Genomic DNA, 22,181 nt, shown 5'->3' on the forward strand with positions numbered 1-22,181 from the left:
AATACTGTATCAAGCAGACACATACGAGAATAAAGAGAAATTATAGTACCCTAAGAGGACACGAGCTTACTAGTAATGAAAAGTAAATGGAGAAACACTATGTGTGATCATTGAAATGTCATTCATACTATTTTATACAAGATCAACAATGAACGCCGGGATTATTTTTCACACCTATCAAAACAAATAGAAAGGTTTTGTGGTGTGCCAATATTCAAGGACAGCATCCAGGATATTCATATCAACTTGCATGTAAGAACGAATTTTTCTGTTGTTTAGATTGTATTTTCAATTCATTGAATCCTTTACTCAAATCCCTTATTCAAGGCTACCTGCCTTTAAACTTGTCCCACCCAGACGACAGGTGCATGTTCAAAGGTGCCTGCTTATTCTAGGTTGGGAACTTAATCAAATAAAAACAGTAAGTCACTAACTTGGTGACCTATCAGGGTGCAGTATAGGAAGCTGAAATTAATTTTGGTATTACCTAGTATTTTTGTTCTAACATTTAAGTGAGATAAACAATTTTTATTAATATTTGGACAACCAGGGAGTTTTAAAAGTACTTTTGATAATGTTCTCAGTGCTCCTTGGTTGTTCGAGTATTGAGTTTTTTCATTTTTCATGAACCTCAAGACACAGTTGCCAGCAAGCTTTTTATTTAGTTATTAAAGGTAACAAAGCTTTTATTGTGGCCACCATTTGACAACTTTGGATTACCAAATGGCATCTTTGAAACATTTGAGCTACACATGTAAGAGCCGGCTGTTGCTAATCCTGCTCAATTCAGGTTTTTACCTTGAAAAATTCAACTCAATGTAGTATTGAAATCAGAAAAGAATTTAATTCTTTATCAGATTGCAACTCAGTAATGTTGTAATGTTGTTTTCTGCCTTTAAAAGCACACACAACCCACAATTCCTCTATTTGCTTCAACGAAGGGCTTACAGTCAAAACGTCAGCTTTTATAACCATAACGGTGGCCAATTTACTATAATTTTGTTGATACATTCAAATTATTTCAGTAATGTTGTGATTGTCTTTCACTACTTGACTGTAACAATTTTAAGCTTGACAGTCAAGTAAAAAGAGGTGTTATCTGTTTGTGTCTCGGGCTTTGGGAAACAAAAATTCAGGGTGCCCCACAGAGAATCAAACACGAGACCTTTGGATCTCAGTGTTGATGAAAAATGATAAAGGAGGTAAGTCTCTAAAGAAACTGCGGTGCTGCGACAGTAGGGGGTATTACAAATAATTTGCTTTTATCAACAGAGTTGATGAAGTAAATTTGCCACCGTATATAGTTTTGAAAGCTCTGATGAAGGGCTTATCCTTGAAATGTCAGTGAAAGAAACTTTTAGCAGTGGTTAATTTACATTTATCAACTCAGCATTTTGAAAAATAATACTTTTATTATGATTTAGATCTAATTATCACAATGTATCTTTATCATCTATCTGACAGTCTTAGGTCAATAACTCATGGGTAGGAGTCTGTACTAGTCTGGGAATAAAAAAATGTGTAAAAAATAGTACAAGTTAAAAGAGCTTAAATTAATAAAATGTAAAATCTTTTGTACAAACTTTACAAGTGGTGTTTGGCACAAAAAAATTAATGTAATCCATTTTTAAATAATAGGACAAATTCAATGTTTCTCTGGTTCTTATCTGAAGTGGTGTGTTCCAGGCTACTGTATTACGGTAGCAAAGGAATGGAAAGAAGATCATCTCAGATCCTTGTCCCCTTTTTGTTATCAATGTCTCTTTCCATCCTCTCCTCTTATCAGAGGTCTAGCACTGTCTATACACTTTTGTCAGTAAGGGCAAATATTTTCTTTGTCTTTGTTCTGCAAGTTGAAGCGATCAGTTTTGGCTCCTTTGATTTTTGCATTCCGCTGCAGCTTTGCATAATACCGAAGAACATCAGGGTGAGCACGTACACACTTGCTATCAAAGTCTAAAACTCTGAGGCCTTGAAGGCTCCGTGCTCTTGAGAGTGCAACGTATGATTGGCCATATTCAAAGACTCTTGACAGAGAGATTTCAACGCAATCCAGTGTCATACCCTGGAAGAAAAATTAAATTTGCAGTTAACATTACAGCAGCAAAGCTCTTGATCTAGGCAATGTAAGGGAAATGGCTCAACCTCAATGGATCTTACCAGATTCCTTTCATGTTCCCCAGTGCAGATGCAACTCCAGTTCTTTTTAATTTTTTAGTTGGAAAGTTCACAGTTTTTCAGCAAGTTCAGCAATAAGCTCATTACCATACATTTGCATGATTGTACACAGGGTTTGTACCCTCTTTCAGGAACAATTTTCAAGGACTTTTCCAGGACTCAGATAGATTTTTCCAAGACTCCAAATTTCACCTTAAACCCTTTCATTACTAAGACTGGAAAATCAACTCTCCTGACATTCTTCATGTACATTTCTTATAACAGAAATTCTGAAAACTTTATTGCTTGATTTAAGCAGATTTTCAGGACTTTCCAAGACCTGTAGTCTTTTTCAAAACTCTATAGTCCTGGACCCATTCTATTGTGGAAATTAAATGAAATAAAATGCATTAAAACACTCCACAGATTTTTCAGGAGGTTAGCCTTGCCTACTGGTAAAATAAAATCTTAATCGTTCCTTCTCCCCTACCCTCTCCCCCTACCCCTCTCCCCCTAATATTATTACAAGTAATTTCTAAACATAATCTGTTGTTAGCTTCTGTACATGTTACCTGGCTTTTGTGTATGGACACAGCCCATGCTAATTTAAGTGGCAGCTGTCGCCGAGTGACTGTCCCTCCACCAGATGTTGATACAACCCACTTCTCAGGACCAATCACTTCTTCAAGCCCAGAAACAAACTTGACGATAGGATAACCTGAAAGAAATCAGCCAAATTCCAACATGGCTCCATGGCTTGAGGGAAATACAACAAAAGGAATAAATCATTTATCCCTCAACCTTGATGTGATTTCTTTTGTTTTACTTATCCTGAGCCTTGGAGCCAAGTTTGAATTTTGATATATCGAAAATGGTGTGTTGTTATATTCAGCACTATGTAATCCTTCTAAGGTCTGCCTTGAAGCATAACTTAATGTTTATGAAAAATTTGTGTTACTTGATTTAGTCTCAAACTTACTTTGTCTGGTCAAGAAAAAGTGTAACAAAGTTATTCATGTTAATTAGTAAAAAACTTACATTTTAGTAAATATTGTGACAGCCTTTTGAACAGTTACCGATAATAAAACTTGCTGTCTTGTATTGATCAAAGGAGAGCTTCTTGAATATATTCCTTACCATACATGTATAAACTTATTTTCCTGCATATCAAATATGGATGTACATGACATTCACTGATAATACTGTAAGATGTTATGTTAATTTGCTTAAAATCCCCCGGGAGTTTCGTAACCCAGAACTGTTATGAACTTATTAGCATTTTTGTTTTTAACTGCATGTGTTGTAAGTTGCTGGTCAGTTTTAGTTTAATCGTTGTGTATTAAAGGTCGTATCTTAAAAGTTTAGTGTCACTTTTCGAGTGAAGACACAACATAAGACTAAGTGTATATTAATTAACAAACCAGCAGATCCCAAATCAAATCCTTTGATTATTCCACGAGCACCATTAACCAGTCCTTTGGAGACATTCAAATTCTTAGCCAGCATCACCTAATAAAAGAGAAGAAGTATATGGATAAATTAGTCAACATTTAGAATTAACATTTACATGACTTGTAACATTCAACACAATCAGTTCTCAAGTTCTAACAACCCACCATTGCAATGATCATATTAAATAAAATTTTTTACCAAAACTGGCAGTAATGTTGCAATCTGATTGGCAAATAAACTTTTCAGTGTTCATAGAGATAGAGTGCAGACAACACTGCTCCAGCAATATATTAATGTGTAATGCAACTCATCATTCTTTTTCTTTTATCTTGATATTGTATGTGGTAAAAAGAAAACACATCAACAGCGGTTTAGTGTGGTCTGTGCTCTTATCAATAATAATATTCGTCATCACAGTTGTCAAAATTTGCAGACTAGCCTCATGTGGCACACAACATTTGACTACTGTGTCACAGTGTGATGAATATTATAATCGTTGATAAGAGTACACACCATGCTAAACCATTGTCAACTTGTTAAATGACAGTACTACCATTTAGATGATGTTACATTTACATTCTTTTACCCTTTAACTCACAGAAGTGATTAACCTGTAACTTCTCCCTATAATATCCATACATGATCCAGCAAACAGGTAATGAGAATACTCAAACTAATAACAGTTACTTAAAGGTAGAAGTTGTTATCTTGATCTACAGTTTAATTCTCGTCACTAGACAGTTTAATTAATAAGGAAAACTGCAGCACCCCAAGGGTAGAATTAACAATCAGATCTTGGGGGTTAAAGAGTTAAATGTATAATGCAAAAGCTTTAAGTAAGAAATTGTTACCTGTGCTCCAACTTTTAATTCCAGAGCATATGACACAGGAACATGACTGTCAAGCATTGCACTCATTCCACTGTCACTGTCAGTTGCTTCAAATACTTTCTTTTCACCAGGCAGTCTTGTTAAATGTATGTCATTTATCTGGTTGACATTTTCCTTGTGGGTGCAAAGCTTGGTGGCAAGAATTCCTTCTTTCTCAATTAATTGATTCTTAGTTGCAGTTAACCTTGACACAAGAGCATCTGAACAACTGGATTCGAGAGAATAATTATTATTAACCTTTTCACACTCAGGAGTGATCAAGACAGAATTTCTCCTTAGAGTAGCAATACACTATCAAGCAGTGAAGTAATGAGAATAGAGAAAAATATCAACTAGGGGAATTATCATTTGATTGAATACCAAATTCTTAGAATAAACTTTCTAAGGAATGGATGGAAAACAACAAGAAGAAGCTGAATTATACAATGCATTTTTGTTGGTTCTTACATGTACTTATGATCTGTGGCAGGACAGATGCATAGATAATGCCACTATCAATAACAGTCAGCTTTTTATTAAGTGTAATGAAACAAATAGTACCTATAGATGTTGTCGTGGGTTTGTGCAGCAATATGTTAATTAAGTCACAGAAGATGTTAAAATGTGTTAAGAAAATCAGTGACAGTCTCACAGCTGCATCTAATTGTGTGCTACCTTTCGGTTCTTAACATATTTTGATATCACCTGTGATAGTATTACTAAACAGATTCACAGCAATGAGGAATCTGTTGCAGGTTAAACAAAAATAATAATGGAGACTTGTTGTGACACTGTATCTTGAAAAAAAACCATATTGACATATCTTATTGTCACAATTCTTCTAAATTGTTCATTTAGTATTTAGACAAACTTCTTGCAAGAATTAAGATTTTACCTTCCAACTCGTACATTTTGAAGAATTGAGATGAAGAGTGGATCTTTCTGTCTAAAGACATGTTTAAGTTCGATGGTTGTGTCAACACATTCATTCCAACTTTCTGCCTGAAATAATAATAATAAAAAGTCAAAAGTTGATGAAAATCTCTTGACCATAGATTGTATATATATAAATCTGACTGCCCAGTCTTGGGGTGAAATGCCAATAGATCAAGTCTTTTTTTACCTGGAAACAAAATTTTTTGGGTCCTGGTTGTTTTGTTACTGGAGGAAGCTGTAAGAAATCTCCTGATAAAATTAGCTGAATTCCACCAAATGGGATATTGTCTTTTTTCCTCACAGCACGGGCAACTGCTTCAAGTTTATCAAAATATGTGGAGTCAACCATTGAGATTTCATCAATGATCAAATGTTTACAACGTCTCCACTGTTGGGCGCGCCCAGGCCGTGATGCCAGATCCACACACTGGGCAAGAGGTGCACTTCCACTTCCAATACCTGATGCACAAGACCATAACAACTAATCAGATTTTGAACACGTCCTAGGCAGAAATTTGTGCTGCTGGGTTTATCTGTAGAAATTTGAGCAGCTACACCTCATTCCTTTTAAAACCCTCACCCTATAGGTAGTTCAACCTACAGGTATGTGAGGGCTTCTCACCATCTTTCAGACCTACTGTAGACAAAATGTGACTACTGGTAATAATTTTTTTTCTTTTCAAAAAAACACACTATTTATAGATCCCAATTGCAGAGAGTACGAAATCCATTGTAACTGATTTCAGGCCCAAATAAAGATAACTGTATGCCCAAATTCGCACACTGTAGAGTCTATGTAACAGCACTTCCCAGAGACTTCATATAATGGTGGCCTGCTATGGGTGAAGTCTTAAGTGGGTAAAGGGGAAGAGGTAAAGATGTACACAATTCTCCCCAAGTGTCCGTTGTTTACTGGTAACTGCTTAATTTATAATGATTTATTTCAAATCATAAATTAAGCAGTTAAACAACAGACACTTGGGCAGAATTGCAAACTAGCATCATGTCGCCAGTGTCTCTCACCCTTGCTTGATGAGGGCCCCCCTGAAAACTGCTATGGCAAGTTGGGCTCCCTCGTTAAATATTATTATTATCATATTATTATTATAACACGCTTTTCTTCAAAGTTCTGTCGTAAAAGTCTTTTTCTTTTCTAACCCCCTCCTTCTATTGCCCTGCAAGAAGAGTCACCTTTGAGAAATGGAAGGCAGGTGGTGGTCGAGTCCCTCCGATTTCCCTGGGAGGACTGAAGGTAAATTTACTAGCAGGGTATACTCCCTTTCTAATATTCTCTTGTAATATTTTATGATCAGAGAAATTGGGGCATTCCATTTAATATCCACACCCCCCCCTATTAAAGGCCTGGGATTTCAGGGAGAGGGGGGGTCAATGCTATATTTTTCTTAGGGGGGTTGAACCATATTTCTGAGAGGGGTCGCCATAAAGTACCCTTGACAGAAATTCTCACGAGTAGTTTCTGAAGGGGGTTCCATAGGTTTGCTTGATCGTTACATAAACTTCTGAAGGGGGTTAAAAAATTTCTTTTCTGGAGGGGTGTTATAGGAAAGCCTTCAATGGGGGGAAGGGGGGGTGCGCGGATTTAAAATGGAATGGCCCATTCCTCCCTTCCCTTTCGAATTCTGCTCTTAAGACCTTCGTTTACCAATTTCTCTGCTGTCGTCAGCCACATCTATTGGGGGTAAATGCAGAGTATTACAATAAAAATGAAAAGCTCGTCGGCACTCTTGCAAAGGAAATTAACCCACCTGCAAATGCATGAAGCGTAGTCCCACCAATGTGACAAGCTGCAGCTCCAGTACTAGCAGTTATAAAAGTACTCTGAGGTGGTAACATCGTTATCAAGCGTTTTAAGAGATATGACTTGCCAGTTCCGGCACTACCAGTAAAAAACACACTCTTTCCAGCTCTTATGGCGTTTACCACTGCCATTTGTTCTGGTATAAGGTTAATTTGAAAAGAACTCAAAGAGCTGAGACGTTTTCTTGCTGCTCCGCTGTGTTCGTCGTTGCCACAACTCGAATCACTTTCTTTACCCGTAGTTCTAATTCGCTTCGGTGTCACACCGTTCTTATCCTCCAGTGTTCTTTTCTTGCAGCCCATCGTGAGATCTTTGTCTGTTAGAGGGCTTATGTTTTCAAACGACCGCGCTTTGTCACTGAGAAGCCGTCTTCTGTTACTCGCAATCCCATTCTGTTTGCTTTGAGCAAGTTTCAATGACAAACATTTTAAAAACGCCGCGAGCTGGTTGGGTGGACAATTTGAGAACATGATTTGTATCTTCTGTGTTAGAAGTTTAATCGTCGCTTTCCCTTCTTGTAAAAACCGTTTGTGAATGGTTAACTCTTTCAGGAGAAAAGTCTTTCCCAACGGAGATTGACTGCTGATTAATCGTAGAGCGATGTCGCCAAATTCATCTCGACCCAAAACAACTGTAATACTCTTGTAGGTTCGCCGTTTCGTGACCACACCATTGGAATTGAGGCTTTCCACTATCAAGCAGCATTCTAACTCGCTAGCCTCCATCAATCTATCGCAATAAAAGTTTTAAAACGTTTGAAATAAAATAGAAGCTTTGATCAGTGGTCTCTTTCACCTTTAAATTTTGGTGTTCCAATACATCGACCAATCACATGCAAGGAGTAAGTAGTCTCCAGTCCCCTTTCGTGGGGTCTCAAGCCGGCCGTATTTTGGAAAGGAGGGTTAAAGGAGGGGGTAAGGAGAAGCGAGACGGACTATTGCCCCACCACCTCCAGTCTCCTTCCAATGACTGTCCCCTACCCCCTCAGTACCAATTTCTTCCTCCTCCTCCTCCTCCTCCCCAGCTTCCTGCTGTTGTAAAATCAAAGACGGCAGCCGTCATTTTCACCAAGAAAATACTGAGCACATGCTCACTCGGGGGTGGAGGGGGGAAGCCTAGTTTACTTCCTCAAATGGTCAGGAGCTTTTGTTGACAAATCAACCATGAACTCATAATAATAATGCCTCATCTATGTTTGACCCAATGTTTAGCAACGTACATCGTTTTGATCTTTTTGATAGTAAACACTGAGTCGTTGGAACTTGGTCGAGCAATGCACAGAGCCCGTTTGATTTTTATACTACCAATACCACCTGTCCTCCGTGCTATAAATGTTTCATTAACTTTAAACGGATGATTTTGAATGTCGGTCTACACCAAGTATACTCTTATGGGAAGAGTTAGTCTCTTCTTGAATGTTCCAGGAGTTGGTCAACGAGTTGCAATTAAAGGATGGCAATCTTTCCATCCGCAAATAAATGTTTAAACCTCTTCCCATCTGCTGAAATGAAAGGAATATCAGTTGCAAAAACTGCATCATGATCATTGCCACCCCTATTGTGTACAGTCCCTACACCCGTTGGATAAGATGATGTCTCGTTTTGACACTTTCAGCTCACCTTTTCACGAATCGACCCGGAACCAGAGGTCATTTTCTCAGAAAAGTGAGCCCCACAGTCATACATTCAAGGTTTCACGGGAGACAACTGTTTACCTCGAGAAAAATCTCTATCGTTTGAATTGAAAGCCTTGAATTTGAATTGAAGCCTTGAGTCGTGATAAAATAAGCTGAGCGGTATAAGCTCATCCATTCAATCCGGCGCCATTTGATAAAATGGATTACAAAACTGTAACTCATTAAGGTAGCGAGAGTCGAGGAACGAGGCTTACCATTGGGAACGGAGGTATGCGCACACTATGCGAATCCTTTTATAGGCCATCTGCATAACTTTATCAGTTTACTTTATCATTTTCGTCTTGGGTATTACGCTTGGTTTATAATGGAAATTACAGAACCTGAATATCTAACAATTATTTTACGAGGGTGCGTGGAATATAAGATGATAACAAACTAACCAACGAGGCGCGTAGCGCCGAGTTGCTTGTAATAATCTCATATTTGGCGTGCCTGAGTCAAATAATTTTTTCAGTAAAAACACACACCGAAAATAACTATTAGACTAGCAACTCGCTTTTATTAGTTTGACAACGATCGGAAGAGAATAACCTTTCTCTTTCCGTAAATGTTATCGCAACATGTAAAAGAAAAAATCACATTACGCGCTTAGCAAACAAAAACTGCTTTATTTTCCGTTATATACCTACAAACATAAAGTTCTCTTACGAAATTTAGTAGCCTTTTCGGTGTAAATGGGGGTAGCGTTTTTTATAAGTTCAATCTGTCATTTCTTACGTTGTTAGCGCAGGGGCAGACCGATTTTTCTTCGCCGTTGCTTCACGGCCTGCTCACGGAAATGTTTTCCGCTTCACTGACGAATTCATTGACCACAATGATTTGTTAGAGCTAGGTTATGAGCTCGAAGCTAGGCTACAAGCTCATGCATAAGATGAATCTGTTCAGCCCATCAGAAGGCTAGATATTCAATAACCATGATCTAGTTTTCATTTGATTGGTATTTGGTACGAAATATGTAAAGATTCAATCAAATAGTCTTCACACGTTCAACTGATCGCGATCTCTTCCGAGATACAATTACAAATATAAGAACCTTGGAATCGATCACTGCATGGTTGAATATTACCATTTACACTTTTGATACTAGATGGTAGCTTCTGTATTTATTAGACATCCTACAGGAAAAACTGTTGCGCTCAATATTCTTTTCATTAACTGCCAGGCAGTGTAAATTTGTGCTAAATGAAGAATGGAAAAATATTAATTCAACCAATTAATGTCTATATAATTCGATAGTATTTCAGGGTGGTAGAGATAAAAGTATTCTGGACGAAGAGAGAGCTTATTCAAGAAAGATGACAATTCTCGAGCTGATCAAATAGCGTGACCACATTAATTGCCAGTTGGGCCCCGCTACGTCACGCTTTTTAAAAGGGCAACCCGGAAGTTATTATAAGTAAAATGGAGAATGCCGTTTTAAGCAAAGTCCCTTCCGGCTTTTCCACACCCACAAAGATCGTAAGCAGACTAAATATTTTAGAAGAAAAATCTTTCCTTTTCATCACACTTAAAGCCCGTTTCTCGAAGTCCCGCCGGGTAACTTAACGGGCCCGTAGAGCTATTCTGGTTTCATACAAGATGGGAATTTAAAAGGTTTTAAACATTGCACAATAAAACTATCAGCTACAGAAGCAAAATGAACTGGTCAGGGTACCATAACCTGTTTCTCTGTTCGTAGAATTTGATTTTAAATATGGCTTTGGGCCAGTTGAATTACCGGGTCTTTCGAGAAACGGGTCCCTGATCATTTTTTTTTTAGTAGGTTCTTAAGGTCCACCTGCCATCAGCATGTCCAATGTGCAAAGGCCTATGACGAGGGTGATACCAATCCCCCAAAACAAGGTTGGACTTGTTATAGGGAAAAAAGGATCACAAATACAGGAGATAAGAAATCAAACTGGAGTCAACATAACCGTCAAAGACAATCATGCCCATCTGAGAGGCACAGCAGAACAATGCCAGCATGCGGAGACAATGATCGAAGAGATTCTGACGGTAGGTAAGAACAGGTGTCACTAAAGTAGAGAGCTTCCCTCTCTAGCTCCGGGCCATCTGAACCATAAAACCAGTCAGCGAACCCATGTTGTATCTTATCGTGTCCTGAATGCAAAAAGCAAAACTGTTACCGCATAACGATATCTGTTTTGAAACGAGAAGTTTGACTCTATTGTCCATGCATCTCTAGCTCTGGACCATTTGAACTATAAAACCAGTTGGCTAACCTACATGAATGCTGTATGTTTTTGGGGTCCAAAATTTAAAGAGTAAAATTGTTAACGGCCGAACAACATCTGCTTTGAAACGAGGGGTTTGACTGAATCACAAACAGTTTGTTGTGATACTTTGCCTTTGATTTAACATATGAAAGTGAGAAATGATGTATTTTAGGTTAAAAAGGTACTTTAGAAGAAAGGTACTATTATTAGGCGCAGGTTGAGTTTGCGTTGGTTGATTTGTGGTTGCAACTGCGGGAATCCTCTTAGAGCCAAAAATATGAGATATCTTGGTAAGAATAGGCCATTTTACGGTTGTGTACTCAGTTGCTAGGCCTTTGATTTGGAGTGACGCTGAAGGTGACCTTGTTACTTTTATAAAGATCAGTATATAGTTAACATGATAACAAAGTAATTTACATTTCAAAAGCAGCAAAGTTTGTATCACCGGAAAAAGTCACCCTTAGCCTCAATCCTGTACAAAGGCTTGGCAACCAAGCGAGGAACTGTAAAATGGATTATTACAGAACACTGTGGCCGACTGTGTTTCTAAGGTTCCGAGGATCTGCCCTATATAGCGAACTGATACGGGAGATACTTTAAGGGCGAGAATGAGCTCGGACTGTAATTAACCATACCCGAAGGGGTACGATCATCCCGGTCGATGTTACATCCGGGAATCTTCCCCCACATGAGATCTCCATCTCTAGAGTAGGAGAATCCACTTAATTGAAATCAACTGTACGCGATTTCCCTTGTCATTGTTCAAGGAGAGGTATGCTACCACAACACTTACTTTTACATTACAGAGTGGTGGAAAAATTAAGTATAAAAATAATATGGTTATATCGATCAATGCAACTAAGTTGAAATTGTAAATTGGCCACCGTAACGAGTTAAAAAGCTAACGTTTCGAGCGTTAGCCCTTCGTCAGAGCGAATGACGATGGGCTAACGCTCGAAACGTCAGCTTTTTAACTCATTACGATGGCCAATTTACAATTTCAACTTAGCTGATATAACCAAATTACCTTATTACCCCCACCGACGTAGCACCACAGTTTCTTTTGAAACTTTCAGCCCTTAAGTACAAAAATACGTTCTTAAGCCACCATTTCTAAGCAGTTGTTTATTCACTCTATTTAAGTTTTTCTGTCTATACACGGCAGTTTTCTTTGATTCAATTTATAGAGTCCTTACAACAAAAAAGGCGGGTTCAAGAAGCTCAACGTAACAATACCCGAGAAGTTCATGGGTTTCGTCATTGGAAAAGGACGTGAGAATCTCAACAACATCGAAACTAGGACAGGCGTAGCCCTAAAAGTCATTGATAATCACCTGCACTTTAAAGGATCAACTAAACAAGAAAAGAAAGTGATACGAGAAGTAAGGAACATTGTGGTGAGTGTTGTCGAGAAGTTAGATGGCTTAGTAAAGAGTAAGGCATAATCAGGCCGAAATAAACTGCGAAACAATTTTACCATGAAACCTTTCATTCATCCCTTCGGGTCGGAGAAATTCGGTTGGGTCAGAATGAAGTTTACTGGATCCCCAGAGCTCTGTACTATTCTGAGATCTCCCCTACTTGACAATGAGTTTTTTATGATCCTCCATTTAAACTCTGCTAGAGACGACACCCTCAAAAACACGTGATCACCCCCAGAGAAAATCCTCTAAATCCCCCACCCTCTCAAACCAGGCGATAAATGATAACTGGTTCTTATGTAAATCAAAACTTGGTTATGACAAAAATTTTAACTGAGTCATAGTTGTGTAACTGGGATACGAAATAACAGATAACGGTAATATTAGGCTGACAAGAATAATCGAGCTTGTTTTGAGGCAATTTCTTTCGGTGGTCCTTGTATATTTCATGTTTTCCCATGACGATTGAGAGAGAACGACTGAAGTCAGCTCTGCTATGAAACATTCTTCAAGGCTTAAGCTATTTTCAATCCTTTTCAATTGGCCAATCTGTAGGTCTCCAAGTCGGTGATGGCTTTTACGGCGCTCCTGCTGTAATCAGCTGGCGCGAGGTGATTATATAGCGAGATATGACGCAATCCTTGATCAATCAGAGCGCGTGCATCCCAAAGTATGAGCAATTGTACTAAATGTCTCTTAAAATTCCAAGAGAATGTTATATGCTATGCAGCATATGCGATAATCATTTTTCTCCCCTTTGAAGAAAACTAGAAAGAAAAGTAACGCTACAAGATTTGTTCATGTGGACACAGCACATTTAAAAGAAGGCCATGCGTTAAAGCTGTCCATTGCACAACCGTCACCAAATACCATGGTGGGGCTAAAGTGTTTCAAACTAGACCTTGAGGACGATCCTTTAGTAGAGGTATGTCGTACACCCTACAACAAATGCTATGAAAGCTAGTAATTTATTCTAGTCTTCTCGGATAGGGACGAGTAAATGGAGGTCCCGTCTCCTGCAGGGTTGGGGTAGGAGACGTTAATTTTCCACACACGAGAGTACTGTGTGATGGATGTCCTCCCATTTAAACCAGCTTCATGCTGAACTGGGCTGGCCTGTCTAAATATCGTAAATACATACCTACATACATACATACATACATTTCATTTCTCATTAGCATAATTCACCCTAATTTTTTTTATGCTCGGACCCTCTTGTAAATGCTGGTAGAGGGCTTCCACCACCGTTTCACCTTAAAATAAAAGGTCCACTCAGACACTCACGATAGCAGAACCGGTTGTACTGGTCCTTCCATACCTGCCAGGTTGTAACGATATTGTAACGATATTGTAGACAAAAGTACATATCAATCCATTAAGTCTGCCAAGAACTAATTTAGCCTGCAGGCCTCGTCTTCAAGTTGCTTAGCAATCCGAAGGAAAGTTTTCCACCGAGCTAAGCATCTTGAAAGTAAAAAGCAGCCTTACAAGACATTTAACGTAAATGTTTCAAACTGTAGTCGTTTCATCGATTTACAATATCGTCATATTCAGGTTTTGATACCGACAATGTACTCAAATCACGTCACAGAATCATCATTACACACTGGAGAGAGATTGAGAACTGCCAACACCAGCTCCATTTTTCTCGTGCAGGAAATAAACTGTGCGTAATGTTCCTTGTATTCGTTTTACTAGTGAAGGTATGTTTTCAGGTCTAGTCGGCTACATCAAATAATGAATATATTATTTCAAAGGAAACACCCTCCGGTTTTGCGGATATGGAAAGCCTGAAAGAAAAGATGCTAGGAATTTTGAAGCAAATTCACAAAGAGAAGGAGGAGGAAATGGTCATAGTAGATATTTGGTGTCATTTTGGTCACGCATACCTTATCAATGTTGATGAAGGTTAGTCCGGGAGATTTGATGCGTCTTTCTGTGAATAGGCGGGGTATCAATTGGAGGTGTTTTCATACTTTTTCGATAGATGATGAGAATGACCTCTTCACCCTGGAGGAGCTTAAAGATAGAATTGAATCAACGGCTGGCGATCGTTGGAAGACTTTCTTCTCGGAAGTTGAGACAATTGAAGTTGAACAGATTGAAAAGTATCTGAGAGATTGCGCATGCACAACCAGTGATGACATCCGCTACGACCTCACCTTCTTCACTCCATCTGGGTTAGAAGTTCGAGTTAAGGTAATTTGAACATGTAGCAAATCATTATTCATGCCGGAGTGGGGCTACCGTCGCCTCTCGACCAAGGTCACTAAGGAGGGACACTCAGCCCAGAAGAGGTACCTATGTCAAGCTAAAGTTACACAAATGTCGAAACCAAGCTAATTCACGTCGCCCTCATTTGTAGTATCGTCACACCATGTCATAGATCACCTTACCAACCAATTATGAAGTACGATCTTGTACTGAGCAATTAAGTTCCATTGTTCGGTAATCCGTTAAGAAACGTTAACCAGGCCCACGACGCTATTGTCTTTCTAAGTGTGCACGTTTTACTACCATTTCTTTTTCTTGAAGTTAAGTTTCCTAACTCCAACATTCAGGTATTTTAGCTCAGAGAACAGTCTACAACCCAGCAGTTTTTGCTTTTTTTAACTCGCAAAGCTCCCGAAGGCGTGTTTCCGACCTTACCAACATTTTCTTAACGATCCGGCCTACTATGATTTTTGTCTCACCTATTGTGTCTGTTGATTTTAAGGTAGCTCTGTCAGCATCATATTGCATCAAATAGGTTAGAGAGAAACAAAACGATGAATTGAGGGGTATTCATTGATTTGCGATTGTTACTTATAACTCGCCGGCGTACTTTCAGGAGTTTTGTTTTGCAGATGAACTCTGAGCTATGACTATAGAGCCTCTTTAGGGTTCAAAACATTGCAATAAAGAACCTTCTGACACTTTCCTTCGCGTCTGGCTAGTTAAAGAATACAAACGTCTTGCTATGCCAGTTCACCAAGATTTCACTTACAGAAGGTGCAAATTAACCGAGGCTCGACCAAATTTTCTCTTTTCATTTTCTATCATAATCCCTGTTATTAGGTATGGCTCATAGAAAAAGAACTTGGAGCCGAGGGCGCTTCAGCGTCTTCCTTTGCGTTCCGTCACAGCGCTCCACTTCCCGTCCGAAACGCCTTGACACACGTCTTGCCCGTCGAGCATAGTGGAGATGCATCGAACTCGCCAATTTTTCACATCTGTGAGACATTTCATCAAAGAATGAAACTCGACATTCTAATGCCGTCCGCAGGATTTGATTGCCGTTTGAAAATAAGAACATGTAAGAAAACATTTCTCTTAAAGTTGAGATATAAGAAATATAATGATACTACATCAATCTGTGTTATTTACTTGTTGCCATGGTTATAATGAATTGTGATTTTTGAATTTATTTTAGTACACTTTGTGTGATTAGCTAATAAACCTATCTGATCGCAGGTGTTCAGTTTGAACCAACTGTTCGATCAAAACTCAGCAGCATAATTAATGCAAAAAAGAGCAGTTTATCCACCCCTCTCATAAGACGAAATTGTAATGCTTATAATTTAAGGTTTGTGACTTAAATGCCGAAAAAATTGCATGCATGTAACTGTGCAGATCAAAAACGGACATAGGCTGACCCCACTTCTTTCTTGTTTTAGTTCCAAAGTCTCCAAAAACAACGACTCTTCAAGCAGAAGAAGAGCGCAACATTTTGGAAAAATACCTCATGGAGATGAGCATTGAAGATGGTCAACTGACGTTTCCACCAATTTCCAAGCTACCAGATGGGTTTGACCTATTTTATCAGCGCCGCAGCCTTCGAAAGACATATCAGTATAAATATGATGGAGACATGTTTACTTTAACTGTTTGCAAAGACCAGTCAAAAGAAGTGAATCCCGACCAGACTGATGCGTACAGTTTCAATGAATCAGAAGCGAAGGTATTGCAAATTATACAAAAACGATTTTAACTTATATGCACTTCCCTGATTCAAATCTTTCCTCGCCATCGCATCACATTCATTTTCACATTCACTTCTTTCATATCACACTACATCACATTACATTCACATCTCATCTTTTAAAGACACGTCTTTACTGATTACTATGCAAGATGCAGGTAAAAAGCGAAGAGATGTATTTATTTAACAGTTATTAAAACACACTCGGAAAATTTTGAAAAGTCACAAGTGTGGACACTATCAAACACGAAGAGTTAGTAATTGCAACTGCGGTTAATACTTTTTTTCCTATGCCAATGCAGCACCTCTCGCTTTATAATTACAGTAAGACTCCGTACTATAAGGTAGGAGTGTGACCTTGAGGTCATATCGTGGAGTTACAATGACTAATGAGTTCAGTGCTTAAATGGGACTAGTTGATGTAGGTGTTACTACAGCATTTTCGTTTGATCCGTATTTTGTTTTTAATTTCTTTGCATTACTCATGCATTTTGTTTATTAATGTTTTATGATCAACTATGAAAAGCCTGATGTTCATCTCCACTGTGAAGAATGGGACCAAGTACTAAATGAAGGAAACTGGGAACCAGAGCAGATCATTGCCAAGCTTCCTAAATTCTTAGAGTTTCTAAGGAAAGTTCAGGGAATTTTGCCCCACAGTAATAGCAAGTGACGAGTGATTTCAGCGAAGAGCGAGCTTTATAGACCCCCCCTCCCAAGATACTTCACAGCAAGATGCGTCTGTTTAGTGTGTTACCTAACCTGGTTGTCCTACGAGTTAGTCAGGAAAGTTGATCAGCCATTTCATGACATACCTTTCTATAAAAATTTTAGATGGCCTTCTACCCTGTATAGTCTGTTATCTAAAATTATGATTTTGTGACAGACAGACAGACAGACATGCAAATATTTTGTATTGGGTATGTATAATTTATCAAAAGTTTGTATTACTTGATTTTAAATTAGTCTCAAACTTGCTCTGACTGGTCAAAAAAAAAATTGTAAGGAATTTCTTACTGCTTAGTAACACTGACATTCAGTAAACATTGTGACAGCCTTTTTGAATTAGAGTTACCAAAAACAAAAACTGCTATTATTGATCAAAGAAGAATTTCTTGGATGCCTATCTGAAGATATATGTAAACTTATTTGTTCGGAAGCGAAACGAGAAATCCAAACAAACACTTTAAATCCAACACGGTAAACTGTAGACTCACGGTAAACGACAACTACCATTAAAAAAAACTGCTACTCGATAAACTAAAAAATTTTCAACTCCCCAGTAAAAGTCATAACATAACCAAAGCAAAGCGCGCGCTCTGATTGATCCATTTGCCCACGGGTGTACGCTGCTGAAGTGAGCCAATCCAAAGACTAGTTTTCCGCGCGCGCTTGTTTTTTCTGGTCACGTGAGATTTGTTAAATAAAAGGGAACTCTTTAGCTACAATGTATCAATGTTATGTTATAAAACAAATGGTAAACACCACAGCGTACACTATTGAGTTATGGATGCACTTGGGAGGTTTGCTAAGCACTCAAAAAGCTAGAGTCGCTCTCGGCTATCGCCTCGAGCGACTCTTACGCTTCTTTCGTGCTTAGCAACCTCCTGCGTGCATCCATAACTCAATAGTGTACGCTGTGGTGTTTACCATTTGTTAAATCGCACAAGTCAAAATTAAAAGATCCGCGTGATTTGCTTACGATATTATTAGCCTACGTAGTCCCAAAGCAAGCGCACGCGAGTCGCACGCGCACAAGTTCATTAACGCCTTCTCAACAGTATTAGATTCTTGCACATCAAATATGGGTGTACATGACATTCACTGAGGATGATACGTAAGTTTATAATTAACAGACCAGCAGATCCCAAATCAAATCCTTTGATTATTCCACGAACACCATTAACCAGTCCTTTGGAGACAATCAAGTTCTTAGCCAGTATCACCTAATAAAGGAGAAGAACTATTCTAGATAAACTATTCAACATTTAGCATTAACATCTACATCAACTTTCAACATGATGAGTTTTTAAGTTCTGATCACCCCCAATTGCAATGATCATAAATAACATTTTTTTTACAGTAACACCACAATTAGCCGTAATGTCGCAACCTGACTGGCCAATTTTTCGGTTTTGATAAGAATATAGACAATGCTGTGTGCGTCAACATGTCACACACTGAAAGAATTGTTGTTAGTGTTATTGTTGTTTTTTTGTTTTGTTATTTTTTCCCTTTTTTTCCCTTCATATTGTGGTTAAAAACAAATCAACAGTGGTTTGGCATGGTATGTATTCTTATCAACAGCAACATTAGTCATTACTGACGACTACGATGAAAAACAACATTTTCAATAGGAGTATAGACCATGCTAAACCACCATCCATTTGTTAAATGACCACCATTCCGATGTTACATTTTGTTCTTTTAAAATGTATAATGCTTTAAGCTGTATGGGTTAAGAACATCTGAGTGACATCCTCAGCTGCATCTAATTATGTGCCACCTTTTGGTTCTTACCACATTTTGATGTCATCTGTGATAGTATTACAAACCCTTTAACTCCAAAGATCTGATTCTTAATTCTCTCCCCACCCCTCCCCCCTAGCTGCTATCCATTTCCATGTAAATTAAGAATTTGGTGTTAGATCAAGGTAATAACTTATAACTGATAAGTTTGAGTATTCTCATTACCTGTTTGCTGAATAACGTATGGATATTAAAGGAAGAAGTTACATGTTAATCACTTCCAGGAGTTAAAGGGCTTAACAGATGCATAGCAACATGGAATCTATTTGATCAACAGAAATGATTATGGTGACATGTTGTGACAGCTACACTGTATCTTGAAAGACCATGTTGTCTCATATTGTTACATTTCTTAGAGATTGTTCATCTAGAATTTACACAAACTGCTTGCAAGAATAAAAATTTTTACCTTCCAACACACACATTTTGGGGAACTGAGATAAAGAGTAGATCTTCTTGACTAAAGACATGTTTATGCTTAATGGTTGTGTCACTGCATTCACTCCAACTTTCTACCTGAAATAATCACAATAAAAAGTCAAAGGTTGATTAAAATCTCATGGCTGTGGATTGTATGAATCTGACTGCTCAGTCTTGGGGTTAAATGTCAATAGAACCTTTTTTATTAACAGGAAACAAAATTTTGTGAGTCCTGGTTGTTTTGTTAAAGGAGGAAGCTGTAAGAAATCTGATAATATCAGCTAAATTCCACCAAATGGGATATTGTCTTTTTTCCTCAGAGTGCAAGCAACTGCTTCAAGTGTGTCAAAATACATGGAGTCCAATATTGAGATTTCATCAATGATGAAATGTTTACAATATCTCCACTGTTAGGCGTGCCCAGGCCATGATGCCAGATGACACACTGGGAAAGAGGTCCATTTCCACTTCCACTTCCAATACCTAATGCATAAGACCATAACAACTGATAAAATTTTGAGAACACATCCTAAGCAGAACTTTGTGCCACTGGTTGTATCTGCAGAAATTTAAGTGGCTGCACCTCATTCCTTCTGAAACCCTTACCCTATAGGTAGTTCTAACCCACTTGTATGTGAAGGCTTCTTGCCATTATATTTCAAACCTTAACAAATTGTGACTAACATTTTTTTTTCCCTCTAAAAAAACACTGTTTACAGATCCCAATTGCAGAGAGTATGAAATACATTATCACTGATTTCAGACCCAAACAGAGTTAACTATATGCTCAATTCCATACTGAAAACATGACAACTCTAATTCAATAGAGTGACAGCACTCCCCAGATACTTCATATAATGGTGGCCTGCAATGAGTGAGGTCTTTGGTGGGTTAATGGGTAGAGGTTAGACGTACATAATTCTTCCTGAGTGCCTGTCATTTTACTGCTTGATAATGATGTAAAGCAAACTATAGCAGCATGTCTCCCAGTCTCTCACCCTAGTCTGATGACAAACTTTTCTCCAAAGTTCTGTCGTAAAAGTCTTTTCTTTTCTATTCCCCTCCTTCTAGTAACCTGTAAGAAGCGTGACCTATGAGAAAAGGAAGGCAGGTAGTGGGCGAGTTCCTCCGATATTCCTGGGAAGACTGAAAGCAACATCTACCAGCAGGACACTCCCCTTACATTATTCTCTATGCATGCCAATGGCTGTGTGATCAAAGGAATTCATCCCTTCGCTTTCGAATTTCCTTACAGGCCTGCGTCGACCAATTTCTCTACTATTGTTAACCACATCTCTTAAGCACAATTGCACGAGTATAAAAATGAGAAGCTTGTCAGCCCTCTTGCACAGGAAACCCACCTGCAAATGCATAAATCGTAGTCCCACCAATATGACAAGCTGCAGCTCCAGTACTAGCAGTTATAAAAGTATTCTGAGGTGGTAACATTGTTATTAAACGTTTCAAGACATATGACTTGTCAGTTCCGGCACTACCAGTAAAAAGCACACTCCCTTTCGCTCTTATGGCGTTTACTACTGCCATTTGTTCTGGTATACGGTTAATTTGAAAAGAACTCAAGGAGCTGAGACGTTTTCTTGCCGCTTCGTCGTGCTCGTCCGGTTGCCACAACTCGAATCCCTTTCTAATAACATGTAGTTCTCATTCACTTCGGTGTCACACCGTTCTTGTCCTCCAGCGGTCTTTTCTTATAGCCCATCGAGAAATCGAAAACATGATTTGTATCTTCTGTGGTAGAAGTTTAATCGTCGCTTTCCCTTCTTGTAAAAACCGTTTGTGAACGGTCAATTCTTTCAGGAGAAAAGTCTTTCCCAACGGAAATTGACGACTAATACATCATATGGCGATGTCGCGAAATTCATCTCGACCCAAGACAGCTGTAATACTCTTGTAAGTTCGCCGTTTCGTGGCCACGCCATTGGAATTGAGGTTTTCCACTGTCAAGGAGCATTCTGACTCACTAGCTTCCCTCACTCTGTCGAAATTAAAGTTTAAAAACGTTTGAAAGAAAATAAAAGGTTCGATCAAAGAAATCAGTCGTCCCTTTACCTTTACAAATAAAGAGCAGTACGTTCGCTGGTGTAAATTTTGGAGTTCAAGTACATTGACCAATCACATGCAAGGAGTAAGTAGTCTCCAGTCCTCTTTGATGGGGTCTCAGGCCGGCTATGTTTTGGAAAGGAGGGTTAATGGTGGGGGAGGGAGACGGGGAAAATGAGAAAACTATTGCCCCATCACCTCCCGTCTCCTTTCTACTGACCGTCCCCTACCCCCTTGGTACCGATTTATTCTTCTCCCCAGGTTTCTGCTGCTGTAAAATCAAAGATGGCAGCCTTAATTTTCACCGAAAAAATACTGAGCATTCACTCGCCCTTCTTAAGGAGTTTTCTTTCTTGAATGGTTAATTAATCAACTTGGGAAATGAGGAGAACTTCGTCGAGCACTGCACAGAGCTTGTTTAATGTTTATACTACCAATACCAACTGTTCCTCGTGCTAGAAATGTTTCATTAACTTAAGATGATTTTGAGTGTCGGTCTGCACCAAGTATACTCTTACGGGAGGAGTGAGTCTCTTCTTGAATGTTCCTGGAGTTGGTCGAGGAGTTGCAATTAAAGGATGGCAATCTTCCCATCCGCAAATAAATCCTTATACCTCTTCCCATCCGCTAAAATGAAAGGAATA

The 22,181-nt window shown here is 38.7% G+C and overlaps 3 protein-coding genes across 11 annotated transcripts; 1 reads left to right on the forward strand and 2 right to left on the reverse strand.

The window, feature by feature from the left end:
* Positions 1-1,392: 1,392 nt before the first annotated feature.
* LOC111340457 (ATP-dependent DNA helicase PIF1) lies at positions 1,393-8,036 on the reverse strand. Its single transcript, XM_022947306.2, has 7 exons — positions 7,181-8,036; positions 5,602-5,873; positions 5,374-5,480; positions 4,461-4,707; positions 3,579-3,666; positions 2,730-2,875; positions 1,393-2,065 (listed from the first exon to the last, which is right to left on the reverse strand). Exons 1-7 carry the CDS (start codon positions 7,956-7,958, stop codon positions 1,814-1,816), a joined length of 1,890 nt encoding a protein of 629 aa, XP_022803041.2. The 5' UTR covers positions 7,959-8,036; the 3' UTR covers positions 1,393-1,813.
* An 850-nt stretch (positions 8,037-8,886) lies between these two features.
* LOC111340449 (uncharacterized) lies at positions 8,887-19,622 on the forward strand. 3 transcript variants are annotated; one of them, XM_022947297.2, is made up of 9 exons: positions 8,887-9,137; positions 10,689-10,924; positions 12,333-12,542; positions 13,330-13,491; positions 14,324-14,474; positions 14,554-14,765; positions 15,624-15,861; positions 16,223-16,506; positions 17,054-19,622. In XM_022947297.2, exons 2-9 carry the CDS (start codon positions 10,718-10,720, stop codon positions 17,198-17,200), a joined length of 1,611 nt encoding a protein of 536 aa, XP_022803032.2. In that variant the 5' UTR covers positions 8,887-9,137; positions 10,689-10,717; the 3' UTR covers positions 17,201-19,622. The 3 variants fall into 3 exon arrangements, with proteins under 3 accessions (XP_022803032.2, XP_022803031.2, XP_088595926.1); XM_022947296.2 differs by having other exon boundaries at positions 10,692-10,924; XM_088739800.1 differs by lacking the exon at positions 8,887-9,137 and having other exon boundaries at positions 10,801-10,928.
* LOC111340444 (ATP-dependent DNA helicase PIF1-like) lies at positions 17,425-22,178 on the reverse strand. Of its 7 annotated transcripts, none has more exons than XR_015993557.1 (5): positions 22,056-22,178; positions 20,838-21,472; positions 20,475-20,567; positions 19,466-19,572; positions 17,425-18,473 (listed from the first exon to the last, which is right to left on the reverse strand). XR_015993557.1 is itself a non-coding variant. In XM_088739834.1 (2 exons), exons 1-2 carry the CDS (start codon positions 21,019-21,021, stop codon positions 19,556-19,558), a joined length of 201 nt encoding a protein of 66 aa, XP_088595960.1. In that variant the 5' UTR covers positions 21,022-21,817; the 3' UTR covers positions 17,425-19,555. The 7 variants fall into 7 exon arrangements, 1 of the variants encoding a protein (XP_088595960.1); XR_015993556.1 differs by lacking the exon at positions 22,056-22,178 and adding an exon at positions 21,547-21,817; XR_015993559.1 differs by lacking the exon at positions 22,056-22,178 and having other exon boundaries at positions 20,475-20,551; positions 20,838-21,817.
* Positions 22,179-22,181: the final 3 nt, after the last annotated feature.

The sequence above is a fragment of the Stylophora pistillata genome, chromosome 11, assembly GCF_964205215.1.
Source record: "Stylophora pistillata chromosome 11, jaStyPist1.2, whole genome shotgun sequence".
Taxonomy (NCBI): Eukaryota; Metazoa; Cnidaria; class Anthozoa; order Scleractinia; family Pocilloporidae; genus Stylophora; species Stylophora pistillata.